Below are 14230 nucleotides of genomic sequence, written 5' to 3'. Positions count from 1 at the left end.
TGGTACGGGGGCGGGGGGGGGAATATAGTCACTGGTGATGATGGCAGCTAGCACAGCTGATAAGGGTAGGTGGAAGGTGGTGCTGTGCTGGGGACAGTGGCATGAGCCAGGAGGCCACTGCACTGCCTGTATGACCTCACTATCTCTCTGGGCCCCTTTCTTTGGAACAAGTGTGACCTGCACAAAAGATTTCTAAGTGCCCTTCTAAGAGACAGCGGCCTTTTGCAGTGATTACACATTATCTCCAAAGATGAACTTCCAAGTAGTTATTCAAAGGGACTTTCTAGAGCTTGAATCCTCTCTGGAGAAAGTGATTCCAAACTGTCTTCAGCAGAGGCTTGACCTCCTCACAGGAGTCCAGCTTTACAGGAAGGTCTGCCTGGCCTCATTGCATGGCCTCAGTTCTGGATCAACCATATGAAGGCTGGTGATGGGTCGTTCCTGTGTCTCTCTCAGGTCATCCTTCCTAGCTTCTAGAAGCAAGCTAGAGCCTCATTTCATACCTCACCAGGCTATGTTGTGTGTAGATTCTTTTGAGGCTTCATCTGTTACCCAGGAATATCTCAGTAGTAGTGTAATTATTCAGTCCTTGTGAGTAACCCGATGTGGTGTGGTGATGTTGGCGGGGCCACCATTGGCTCCCCACTGACACAGCAGCCCCTCACTTGAAACATGCTCGCTAAGATGGAAGGGTTCAAGGTGGTATTGGGGGGTGGGGTGGGCAGCAGTCCTGTTCCTAAAGGCAGCCCTTCCCTGTGTCTCTCCTGCCAGTCTGAGGACCTTGTGTTGTCCTTCTCACCTCACTGCCGCCACATTTCCCATTTCATTGCTGGATGCTTGCTTCTAACTCTGTACATCTGCATTTTCTCCTGTGCCTCTGCCATGTTGTCATGGAAACCCAGTGGCCACGGGCCGCAAATCTCTGGTGTCATCTGAATGTGGTGGTGTGGTATGTGTATTTGCTCACGCCTTTATTTTGAATCCTTTCCAATGTGACATCTGCTAAAATGTCTCCCTTATGATTTGCTTGGTGATCACAGCCTTCTCATCATTCATTGAGCGCAGGACCTGATCTCACAGAATCTGAAAAGAACTATGTGGTAAGATGCCTGTTGAATAAGACTGTGGCTTTCCTAAAGAGAACCCTCACTGATCGCAGCTTGTAGACCAGAGTAACTCCTGGTAAACATCCCGCTGTGGTTTGAAAGAGCCCAAGGCTGATGTAGTAGGCCAGGGATTCAGCCACCCTCTACGCCTCTAAAGGAGCGGAGGAATTAGAGACAGTTCCACCTGCCTGGAGGTGGGATTGAATTATGTGGTAGTGCATGACTGGGGATTCATTCTTGCATTTTCTAGCCTGAGATTATTCCAGCTATTACCGTTACTCACTAATTACTGGCTTTTATAAGCTGCTGCCTTTTAAAAAAATGGTCATACTAAATGCCAAATTCCTCTGTATCTCACCTGTCTTTCCATGCTTACCTGGATCCCTCCTGCACTCTACTACTGGAATCTATTTTTTTTTTTTTTTTTTAACCTGGATCTTCAACTCTGTTTTCTCCCTGGACTTACGTGCTTCGTCTGGAATGTTACATCTCTTCCTCTCTTTTTTTTTTTTTTTTTGTCCCCACATTGGCTGTTTTATGGGGTTTCTGGATATCGCGGGGCCACCTCACAGGAAGCGGTTTGCAATGAGATCATAAACATTGCCGAGAAATCTGTTCATTACTGCAGCACTGCCTCTCATCCCCTTGACTTCCATCACAAGGTATCCCCATCTGACAATAAATCATCTTTAATCATTTCTCAGCAACCTCAAGCCCAGCAGCGAAGAGTCACCCCAGACAGGAGTCAGCCTTCACAGGATTTGTAAGTACAGTCTGGGAACTTTGCTTCTTATGTTGTTGGCAGACTTTCTGCTTTGGAAAATGGCTGTTTGGGTAACTACGTCACAGCTGCTTGTGCAGAGGTGGGCGGTGAGCTAATTGCTCCCCACTTCTTTGGGGATTTCTGGGTAAGGCCATATTTCCTTTTAGCCAGTCAAGACAGGTGGTAGGTAAATAAAAGGGGCCATGGTCTGCTGGGAGAGAGAGATGAGTAAAGAATTAATGACCATAAAAAGTGATATGAAAACTTTGCTTACCAATTTCGGTATTAATGCTATGGAGAAGAGAAAGAAACAAGTGTTTCTGATCTGAAATGAATTTACAGTGTTGGTTCATTCATTCAAAATCTTTATTGGGTACATCCTGTGGTTTATACACATAGGAGACATTTCTGTTTGTAGAAGAAGAAAAGTGATTTGAACCAAGCTTTGAGAAAAAAGGCATGGAGTAGGTAGTGTTTGGAGAGCCTAAAGAGGGCTTGTGTGGCCAGCACATGGTTCAAGGAGGCGAGGTTAGAGATGAAAGTTAAGATGGTAGGTTGGGACCAGATTCTAGATTCAGCTGAAATAGGTTTGTATTTTATTCTGCAGGCCCCAGGAAACTTCTGAAGGTTTTTTAAGTGAGGCACTGATTGTATCTGTTCTAGGGAGAGAATTCTGGCAGCAGATAGAATGTGGGATCCAGAAACAAAGGACAAAGATGTTGACTAAGAGAAATGAAGTCAGTCATGGTGGCCCTCCTGGAACAGAGTGACTTTATGTAACCACGGACTATATAAGATTACTAACAGAGAGACGGGATAAAACCATAGTAAACAATGAAGGAGGATAAAACAGAGTGGCAAGAACAGCCATAGGTTTAGGGATGCTCACTCTTATAGGGCAGAGCCCATAGCATCTGCCCTGCCATGTTGCTGCCTCTGAGAGACGAGGAAGAGAAAATGAGAAAGGATCACCAGGCATTCTCTCTGGCAACTTGAAAAAATGACTGGGACCATGTAACAACAGTGAGTGTTCCATTAGAAAGAGCTGAAGAACCAGTTTGTTGATGTATGGGGTGGTGCAGGGTACTGTAGATCAAGGAACAGTGGGGAAAGGGTAGAATGTTAGAATATTTGCGCCAAAGAAAAAATTGAAAGATACAAGTTAGAAGCTGTAAGTAGAGGAAGAGGGTAAACCTATCATGGCTTGGAGAAAGGGGTACTTGCACAAGTAACAGGGATAGGACCAGTAAAGACGGACTCGAGTCTGGAGAAGAGGAGGATTAAGATCTTGTCACAGGAAAGTGGCAGACAGAATATATTCTCTGTTGAGAATGGGGTGCCAGAACCAGCAGAGGAACTCATCTGCAGAGTTTCTGAGCTACAGGGAACCAGTAGAGGTCAGTGGGACCAAGGCCACAGAGGTGTATATCAACACCAGTCTGTCTCCACCGTTTGCATACAGACAATTCTCTTCCAGAACATGGTGGTGGAAATTAAAGGACAGGCAGTTTCAGATGCTGGTGGTTTAAGATGAGGACATGTGTTACACCTTAAGCTGTAGGAACCCAAGTGAGGAGATCAGACACGTGAGAAAAGGTGTTCACTTAGCAACTCAAAATCTATCTTCGTCTCCTAATTCTGCATTAGAGACCTTCCCTCTGGCAGCCTGGTCCTTCCACCAAAATCAGTGAAAGCAGCTGTTGTGTACTTGGCACTCAACACAAGCCTGTTGGTGCTGGAAGCCAACGCTACATGCTTGTCTCTAGTCCCTCTTGCTCCACAGTGGAATTCACCAACATTACTAGAAATGGCATTTGATTGGCTCATTCACAAAATTCTGGTGCTACTGTGGTGTTTTAAAATGGTGAAAATTCTGAATTGTGGCATGGGTGCATACCAAAAGCACTTGGTAAGGGAATGAGTGAAAACAAAGCTCTCCCTTGATGCTGAAGCTGATGTCAGCTTCACAATAAGCTTCACTGTTATCAGAACACAGAACAGCACAAAGCAGATGTCCTAGGCTAAAGAGAAAGTCAATAAAACCTTATCTCCAACTTTCATTGGGGTGGAGCAGAAACAGAAAGCTTTCGTGGGTCTTTAGAAAAGGAGCCCACACTTGGAAACACTCAAGATATTTTCATTAAACAGAGGGACAATGTGCCATATTATTATTAATTATTGTTTTGTTTTTTAATATTTTTTATTAATTTATTTTTTCATATACTACATTCCAACCTCAGTTTCTCCTCTCTCCTCTTCCTCCCCCTCCCCATCCACTGCTCCTCTGTTTCTCTTCAGAAAAGGGCAAGCCTCCCAGGGATCTCAACCAAATATGGAATATCAAGTTACAATAAAGACTAGACACCTCCCCTTCCTGGATGAGGCAACCCAGTAGGAGGGCAAGGGTCACAAAAGCAGGCAAAAGTGTCAGAAACAGCTCTCAGAACTCCTTCTGTTAGAAGTCCCACAAAAACACCGAGCTACACAACCAGAACGTGCAGAAGACCTAGGTCAGACCTAGGTCACACACTCCCGGATTGTCAGTTCAGTCTCAGTGAGCACCTATGAGTCCCCGTTTGTTGATTCTGTAAGTTTTCTTGTGGTGTCCATGACGTGACCCTTCTAGGTTTTATTCTGTAAACCAGGAATTTATTATGAAGCACAGAGTGGCCGTGGACTCAATGACAGTCTTCCTGCTCCAGCCTCCTACATGCTAAGATCACAAACACGATCCATTCCACTTGGCTGGGAATGTACTTTTTTATACATTTTCTGCCTATGTATGTCTGTCACCCGTTTTTACAGTTGCCTTTTGTTCTCTAATGTAAATGGCCAGAATTTAATGATCCTGGAACTAAATAGCTGCTGATTATTCTTGATAATCTACCGATATTACCCTGTTATTTAAAAGGGTGTGGTTGATTTTAAAGGCAGTAAAGTACATAAAGGTGAGGGAGGGGGTGTGGACAATAAAGGTCTGCCATAGTGATGAAGAAAGCTAAATAATAAGGGTAATCATTACTAGATTGTCAGGAATTCCCCACCCCTTAAATGATCAGTCTTATTTGATTTAAAGCATTTCTCCAAATGCTAAACTCCTAGAGAAATAGTCAATAAAATGTTTTTGTCATTAAGTGGGAAACATTATGTAAATGTTGGGTTCAGAGTGTTGGGATTTGTAAATGGTTATTAAATCTTGTCAGTAACTGAGCCACTCACTGGTCCTTTTTCTGATTTGTAGATGTAGCTACCAAGCGTTATATAGTTATGTGCCGCAGAATGATGATGAGTTGGAACTCCGAGATGGAGATATTGTTGATGTCATGGAAAAATGTGACGATGGATGGTTTGTTGGTAAGAATCCCATTATGCTTTTCTTCCTAGTGGTGTATTGAAGGAAGGAATGATGAGACATGTAGAAAGCAGTCTTCTTTGTATAGAAAGCAATCTACCAGCCCCTGCAGAAATGCTAGGCCTCTCATTCTCAAGGTAGTATGAATGTTTCTGAGTAGAACCTAAAGCCCAGATATGCCAGTGTCTATGACACAAACAGCAGATATCAAATTCATCACTACTAGTAATTGGGTTCCGTTCATATTTCTGTTGTGTATGTCTTTAATATTTACAAATTTTTTTTTAAAGCCCTGAAGAAACAACACACAAGAGCCAGGCAGTGGTGGCGTACTCCTTTTATCCTAGCACTTGGGAGGCAGAAGCAGGCAGATCTGAGTTCAAGGCCAGCCTGGTCCACAGAGTGAGTTCTAGGATAGCCAGGGCTCCAAAGAGACTCTCTAAAAAGCCACAGACGGAAGGAAGGAAGGAAGGAAGGAAGGAAGGAAGGAAGGAAGGAAGGAAGGAAGGAAGGAAGGAAGGAAGGGAAAGAAAGAAAGAAGGAAGGGAAAGAAAGAAAGAAAGAAAGAAAGAAAATTTAATGAAGAAGACTGGGTCTCCATCATGAAGTTCAAACACATGTGTGGACGTTCCTAAGACCCTTTTATTTATTTTATGCTTCTGATAACTTGAAGAAAAGCTCAATACTCAAATAATGTAGCAAAGGAGAGTTTGGCATAAGGCTCAGTGGTAGAACATTTGTTTAAAATATGAGGCCTAGGTTTGTTCATGAGTACCATAAATCACACACACACACATACACACACATACACACACACACACACACACACAACAGTGCAAGATTTGCCTTTCTAGGAAAGAGAGAGAACAACCAATATCTATAGAGATTCTGTTGCAAGGCAATATGCTTGATATGCCTTCATTGAATTCTCTCTCAAAGACCCCTGCAAGACAAATTCAAAAAGTAGCGGGCAGCAGGATTAAGTAACTATTCCAAGGCCGCTCTGATAGCAAATGTCAGCTGCCCACTACTCCCCTTCCTTTCTGTTTGGGCCATTCAGTGTGAGCCACTGGCTTACCCGTAGCTCCAGTCTCCCCTTTTATTCCAGCCCCAACTTTGTCTGATTTCTCTGGATGAAACTTCCTAAAGCAGTGTTGGGACTGGAGTAGTCAGAACAATGAAGACCCACATAAACAGGAAGACAGGTAGAAAGACAGGGAGGTTGGTTATGGCCTCACCAGCCTCTTAGAAAATGCTCTGTCCTCCCAGAAGCCAGGCCTTCGTGTGGGGTTCTTTACAAAAGAAAGTCTTACCAGGAAGCCAGAGGCCACAGAGAATACTGTCGTCCTGTAGAAACTTGGCGTGCCAAGTGTAAAACTGAAAAATTTTAGAGAGGCCACATTGAAAAGGGAAAGAGAAAACCCATTTAAATTAGTTCTGATATCTTAGGCATGCCTCTGCCTCTGCCTCTGCCTCTGCCTCTGCCTCTGCCTCTGCCTCTGCCTCTGCCTCTGCCTCTGCCTCTAAGGGTAGGGATTAAGGACCTGCGCTAGGGTCCAGCCTGCGCCATAACATCATTAGTGATCTATTTTATGTTGTTTTCATAGTAAGTCTTTGGGAGCCAGTGTATATTTATCTCAATTCTGAGTTACCGTGGGTGGTTGTCCTATTGAAGAGTTAGGTTGAGGCAGGAGGATGTCATATTCTAGGCAAGAATGAGCTATATAGCCAGGCTGTCTCAAAAATTTTTTTAAAAAAAGACGGGGGCGGGGGGAGAAAAGAAAGACCAAGACAAAGAGGTGGGGTGGATTTAGCAACTCAACATTTCTCATCAGCAAGGACAGAAGAGTGGAACTGGAGTTAAAAGGCCTGGGTTCCCTTCTGCCTCCAACATCTGTTAAACTCAGGGACTTGAGAAGCATTACTTAAACTCTGAGCCTGGGTCGTTCTCCCCACCACTCCCACAACCCCCATCATTTTGTAGCCCAAATGATAGAGCTTTGCAAATCACAGCATTGGGATCATTACCAAGGGACTGGGCAGAATCTCTCACATTCCCTCTGAACTCAGTGGGTGTGTCTTCTCATTTTGTATCTGTTCTTGTTTGCTTGTTATGTTTCTTACAGGTACTTCGAGAAGGACAAGGCAGTTTGGTACTTTTCCAGGCAACTATGTAAAACCTTTATATCTCTAAGAAGACTGAAAAGCACAGAGATTATTTTTATCAGAGGATGAAGCATAATTCATGACCTGGCTTCTTTATTTAAATATTGAGTCAGAAGGAAAATTAATGCAGTTGGTAAAGGAAGAATTCAAAGAGAAGAACAGGGACTTGTGTTTAAAACCCACTGTGTATCAGGGCTTAACTGTGTGCTGAGGAAATCGGTATTTACAAGGCTGCTTCTGGGAGCTGCTCCAGACCCCACCACTTGGATAATATGATCTGGAATAGTGTCTATAAGCAGCGTTAGCCAAAACATGTGCCCAGTTGTTACCCACTCCCATTTTAAAGGGGCCCCTTGGGGCCAGGTAGGTCACCCATGAGCATGTTCCAAACAGGCTCAAAGCCTAAGAATCATTGACAACCCCTGCCTCTATTCCTGGCTGTTCCAGAGCCAGCAGGCCCGAAGTGCTTCTAGAGGCTGGTCAGTGTTGCTAAGGTTTTCCTTCAGCACCATGATTTGATGAGGTCCAGGAGAAGAGAAATGGAGGCAGACCCGGCACCAGCATTCAGCGTGCTGGGTGACATTGCCCTTTACTGCCCTGATACTCACACAGAAAAGCACGCCATGTTTGTCCTGAGCTTTGGAGCAGGTGGCCAGGCAGATGGTTTACATTCATGTTTCCACATAATTAAGCCAGTCACCTTGGAGGTCACTTGGAGTGTTCTCCTTCCCTGGTCACCATCACTGGCTGGGCAGGGTTAGCTATGCCTTTTTTCTCTGGCTTAGTATGGCCTTGACACACCTAAGCCCATAGAATAAGACTGGTCTCTGTTAGTTCTCTTAATGTGTGTAGATGTGAGCTGGCGGTGGGGCACCAGAGTAAGAGACTCCCAGACCTAGGAAGGGACGCTGTGCCTCCACTGTTTACTGTGGAGCTCAAAGACCACCCAGAACGTTGTCCCCCTGGCCCTTGCCCCCTCCTCCCCACCACCCCAGGCCAGTGAGTCCTGGTGCACATGGTGAGGCCTCCATTCAGAGCTGAAGTGTTAAATACTGCCTTGGGTATGAAGCAGCAATTCTGCTCCTCCTGCTGGCAACCTTGAGTCTGTCCTCTGTGAGCCCGGGTTGTAAGGAGGGGACTGCTTTGTTTACTGTGGTTTACTGTGATTCTCTGTTAGATTCCTAACTGACTCAAAGATAGGTGTGGCCTGTTCCCAGAGTTGAGCCTGCCAGGGGCTCAGCTGCACGGAAGATGTAGTGAAAGAAGCCCAATCTAGAGAGACTGTGATACGTGCAGAGGGTGTGAGAAGAAGGGGTGAATTTCTGCCGAGGGGGCCCGTAGAAAGCACTGTCAGGTTTCCATCTCCCTCAGCTCACTTCTGAACATCGAGGATGCTGGGAGAAGCTTTGTCTGAGGGTAGTTTATGTCTGGAAATTCTTGGGATTTTTTTTTTCCAGAGTCTGATACTCTTATTCTACCCACCAATACATGTACAAGGTCACAAATGCCAGGAGTTGTTGGTGATAGGGATATGTACTGGACCCCTGGCTCTCTGCATGCAGTTCAAAATCACCCTAGCCACTGTCCCCAGGTCGGGAGTCGTTACAAGCCCGCAACTTTTGTCTTCAGTGATTCCTCGACTGCTATCCTAGATAGCCTAGGATCCCACAGGCTTCCCCCACCCACCCGTCAGCCACAGTTCTCCAAGGAGGCTCTCAGAAAGGAAACTGCCAACTATTGATTCACGCTGAAATATAAATGACTGGTAGGAGGAATGTGTTACCTCTTCCCGGAGACATCATTTATAATTGGGAGAGAGCAGAGCCTTTAATCCCAAGGGAAAATGGAGTGGAACTAAAGGCGTAAAAGCTTCCCAGGCAGAAAAGACCTGGGGACTCTGACCTGTTGCTTTGGAAGCTCTGCACCAGCCAGCAGCACTGCACTGCTTCTTCTTCTAATTTTTCTTTAACTTTGCCCCTCTCAAAGAGAATATAGCAAAAAAAAAAAAAGGAATTCGTATGTGCATTTTTTTAACCCATTTGGAATGCAGTTCTTGCTCTCTCCTAGATGCCAATCATGAATAGTATGAAATAGTATCTAAATTTCCTGAGGGGTGCTTTTTGATTACGTAGGTCATTTCAAACACCCCTTTAAATACAGCTAGAAAATAAAACCATTTTGTAAAAGCCACATTTGCATCCAGTGCCAGCCTAGCACAGAGTATCCAGGTATGCCCACCTTTAATAGAATCTCTCCAACTTCTGATGTATGAGGAAAAACAAAACAAAAAAAGGGAAGGTTTCCAATTACTCTTTTGTCTTCAGACATTTAGTAATATAAAGTACCTATTTTTATGCTGAAATGTTTATACAGGTTTATTAACAGCAAGCGCAACTAACTGGCGGCATGCCTCACATCACGTTTTGATATATTAGCCATGCTTCCAGATAAAGGCAAGCCCCAAACTACTCACCTTTTGCAGTCTCTCTGGGATCAGTAAAAGAAAAAACATCATATGTTTGAGAAGTGGGACTGTAAATATGTAATGTATATTTAACTTTGTGTAGCCCATGTACCTACCTTGTATAGAAAAATAATTTTTAAAACTTGAGCGGAAAGGAAGTAAAATAAGAAAGTCATGAAGGTTTTTTTTTTCCACTTTTATTTAAATGAAGGAATTTCAAATAATTCACCTGCAGACTTTTAGCACAAAAATAGTCCTTGGAAATTGTTAACTGGGGAAGAGAAGACAACTATAATATCATTTACAGTTTTCTTTCTGCAGTCCTTCTTATCTGCATTAGTATTAAGTGATATTGCTGAAATAGGTTACTACCAGAAAAGGATTATAACCAGAAGAAAAAAAGACCTGACATATGTAACCTATTAAATTTAAAGTATTTAAAGTACTGTCTTTAAATTCCACATCAAACGCATGTACTATGCAGACACAGGTTTTTTGGTTCATTTATTTTTCTTTATTGCAGTGGATTGATTTGATAGATTTGTTGAATTACTACCTTGCTGTACATATTATTTAATAAACTTTATTCAGAATTGCGTGGCACCTTTGTGTTCTTGCTCTTCATTGGCTTCTTCTTCCTGCGAGGCCCCACTCCTGCTCATGTCCTGCTGTCCGCTCTGAATCACTGGCTGTCTGGTTTCCTCCCCTCACCCAGTTGTGTTTTTTGGTAAATTGATTAAAGTATATTATTTCTTTTGATGACAAACATAATGATTCTATGTCTTTAAGAGCCAAAATGAGACATTATGAAACATTATATGTCTCAAAACATGGGGAAAGTGTTTAGTATTTGAATATCAAGTGTGGCTGTGAGTTTTCTGCTGTGATGAGTTGCTTGTTTTTTCTCCCCACATCAAGTGTATCAGAACACTCAGCTCCCGTTCCAGTCCCTGCTCCCCCTCCCCTACCACCCTTGCAGTCACCCCATGGCTGTTGAGCTGCCTTCTCATTCAGGGGAGATCTGCTGTATATATACAGGAAGTCCTCCAAGAGAAAAACCACAAACCTTCACTCTCCTGCCCCGACATTCTCTGTTCCTCTGAGAGGTAGTTTGCTCTAGCTCAGACAGGCTGGGAGACAGTTGCCTTCTAGGGTCTGCCGGTCTCCATCCTGGGCACTTCACAGGCACTGCTAAGCTCCCTCTTGTGCCTCCATCCTGTCCAAATCATTCACCCCATTTTCAAACTACATCTAGAACTCAACCACCTCTGATTTCTAAACCAAGCCGTTTTCTCTTGTCCAGACCATTGCAGTAACTGTGGCTGGCCTGCTGGTTTCTTCTTTGCCTCCTCTCCCTCAGCCATGGCAGGGCAACCAAAGTAATCGTTGTGAAATTGGCCATATACTCTTTGTTATGGACCAAATCTACAATCTCTGCCCTTACTCTGATCTCATCTGCTGATTTCTGGTGCCTTGTTCTCACACTAGTATAGTATCCCAACCTTAACCAGTACACTTCAGCCTTAGAGCTTCATGCTCACTAGTCCTTGTGCTTGGAAGACCCTTTTCCCAAAAGCTGTTGGCTTTCTTCCTCTCTTCCTTTGGGCCTTCATTTTGTTCTACTTGGGGCTTTCTCTGGTCACCTTATATCGGATGGGAATTATTGTCCCCAACCTCAAGCATTCTGTCTTCTTTTTATCAATGAATGCAGGTTTGCTGCTCTGTCCATACTAAACATATATGGCTTCATATAGTCTTAGCCTTTTCCTTTAATAGAGCTTGCATTTATATATATATATATATATATATATATATATATATATATATGCAAGCTCTATTCTATGTATATATATAAATGCAAGCTCTATTATATATACATATACATATATATACACACACACATTCAGTTCTCTATTGGTGATGCAAGTGTGGGAGATTGTTGCCAGCTTTTTTTCCGCAGTGAAAGAACGATGCTGTTTTGAGAAGAGCTGTTGATTCTAAAGGAAAAGAACACTTGAAGCCTTTGGAGGATGTCAAGTTGCTTTCCTTACACACCAGCTTATACTCCTGCCAAGTCCAAGAGACTGTGTTTCCCACCTTCCAATCAAAACCACTGCCAGCCTCCATGAAGTCCTTGTTGCTTGGCTTCGGCCAGCCGATTCTCACACTTTCTGGATCATCACTGTGTTTTGCAGCCCCTTGTTGCTTTCTCTCAGCTCATGCTGCTCCGGGGACTGACTCTTCACAGTGCAGTTATGGTCCAGAGAGTGACTTGTTCCTTTGAAGGCTCTCTTAGTGAGAAGCCCAGCACTACGGGCTTGTGTGGAGACATACCAAACAGAGTTGGAAGTAGCCCCAGGCAAGAGCAAACCCAGGAAACTCGATCTTACTCTTGGCTCTGTGGTCTTGTTTGACTACATTTTCCACTACTGAGTACAGCCGTGGGGTGGAGGCAACTTCAGCCTCCTTTTTAGTTTTCTGACTCTAGATGCGGAGGAGTGTCTGTCTGGCTTTCCCTGAAAACAATTTCAGACTCTGTTAGATTCCTCCTAATTTTATTCACTCTATAGCAGAGGATAACCTCAAATTTCTAGTCCTTCCAACTTAAGAGTGTTTAGTCATTTGCTACCATGCCTTATTTATGGTAAGCTGGGGCTGGGACCCTGAGGACTTTATGTATGCTAACATAGGTCTACTTCTAGGACATGAGCTCTACATATCTCAAAACAAGAACCACCAAAAATTGGGGGTGGGGGAAAATGGATGTCAATGGGCCCTTGGATATGGGGAACAGGGGATGAATGCAACCTGAGACTTCATATTCACAGAGAGCCCATGCTAAGATTAGCTAACCAGACTTCAGATTTGTGCTGTGTGTAACAAATGTGCTGAGTTTCCAGGCTACTGCTGGTGTTTCACCTAATCCTGGCTTTTCTGTATGTGTGCCTCTGTCCTTCATTCCCAGTCACCCCACTTAGGTCAGTCCCTAAGTTATGGAGAATTACTTAGCAATCTTTAGAAAATGAAAAGCCACTGTCTTGTCCCAGTGAGAGTTGGGATAGAGTTGCTGAGAGGAAACAGTATCCTGAAGCTCTTTGATCTGCCCTTGGGAAGAAATTGGTAAAGGATGACATCCATCCAGTGGTGAAGCCAGTGTGACCATGAAGGCCCAGCACAAATGCATCACATGCTAAAAATAAAAGGACTCTCTGGAAGGGAGCAGAAATGTTTGGATGAACTAGAAGTAGGTTTATTTGCCAAGGCTTAGCATGTAGAAGACAATGACTTTCATAAACAAACAGAAGACAGGAACTGCTTGATTCAGGTAGTTTGTAAAATGAATTAGTGAGAAAATGGTTTGGATTGGAAGAAGACATCCCATACTGTTAGTGCTTTTACCTATACACACATGCCTGTGATAAAGTTTAATATATAAGTTAGGCACAGTATATGACCAATAGTGGCTCATACAAACAGAATAATTACAGGTTGAGGCAGGAAAATTGTAGTTTTAAAGCCAGCTTTGGCTACATAGCAATACCCTTCTCAAAAATAAAGTTATATGAGCATGGTCTCAGAATCTCTTCTATTCTACTTCCCTACCTAACCAGACACAGCTAAAACAGTAGAAAGGGAAACTTCAGGTAACAGGATGGTCACCATCTTAAAATGTTTAAAAGAGAAATTGATTGAGGCAAAAGGGGTAATAAGCAGATGTGAATGGCCACACAGTACTTGGTGAGTCTGTCCTCTTGCACATCTGCTTTTCTGAGACCATGGCTCTGATATCACCAGGCCCAAAGGAGTGAGTAGGTTCAGGTACTCTGGGCCCTTCTGACTTGTCTCTAAAGTAAGAGGAGCTGACAGGTAGATCTACAGAATGGAGGTAGATCTAAGAATCAGCTTTAAGTAGCATAAATTGTGTAACTTGATAGCCTTGAAGCATGATCTGTGATCCCCTTAGGCCCTTATTTTAGCCCCATTTCCTGTTGCTGTGATAAAACATACTGACAAAAGCAATTTGCAGGACAGTCAAGGATGCAGAATTGAAGTTATTGGTCATATCACATCCCGTTGAGAGTAGGGAGCAGTGAATTAATGTATACATGTCAGTGCTCTGTAGAGAGAATATTTTCTGCATTGAATGGATACATTGCCTGTCAATTAAAATACTATGACCCATAGGAAAGGGTAGACTAGAAGGTGGGACATTTGGCAGTCAAACAATTCTGGGATAGAGCCAGACACAAGAGATTCGCCTGGGAAGATGTGAGGAAGACAGATGAATGGTACCTGAACAGAGGTAACCAGCCATGTGGCAGAATATAAATTAGTATAAATGTGGGGTTTTTTGTTTTTATTTTTTTAAGTTATGAGCT

General features: G+C 43.5%; 1 protein-coding gene across 10 annotated transcripts in view; it reads left to right on the top strand.

Moving 5' to 3' along the window:
- Sorbs1 (sorbin and SH3 domain containing 1) overlaps nucleotides 1-10454 on the top strand; it is a 226129-nt gene extending 215675 nt beyond the window's left edge. For 6 of the 10 annotated variants that reach the window (XM_060389137.1, XM_060389176.1, XM_021633052.2 and 3 more), the window contains 3 exons: nucleotides 1811-1869; nucleotides 5111-5223; nucleotides 7348-10454. In XM_060389137.1, the coding sequence (XP_060245120.1) occupies nucleotides 1811-1869; nucleotides 5111-5223; nucleotides 7348-7415 (240 nt within the window). In that variant the 3' untranslated portion in view covers nucleotides 7416-10454. Of the gene's footprint in view, nucleotides 1-1040; nucleotides 1101-1810; nucleotides 1870-5110; nucleotides 5224-7347 lie in introns of all 10 variants that reach the window. The other 4 variants (XM_060389143.1, XM_060389165.1, XM_060389157.1 and 1 more) reach the window with 1 other exon arrangement.
- Nucleotides 10455-14230: the final 3776 nt, after the last annotated feature.

The sequence above is a fragment of the Meriones unguiculatus genome, chromosome 1 (genome assembly GCF_030254825.1).
Source record: "Meriones unguiculatus strain TT.TT164.6M chromosome 1, Bangor_MerUng_6.1, whole genome shotgun sequence".
Lineage (NCBI taxonomy): Eukaryota > Metazoa > Chordata > Mammalia > Rodentia > Muridae > Meriones > Meriones unguiculatus.
The sequence above is the reverse complement of the archived record's forward strand: the minus strand, read 5'-3'. Positions and strand labels throughout refer to the sequence as shown.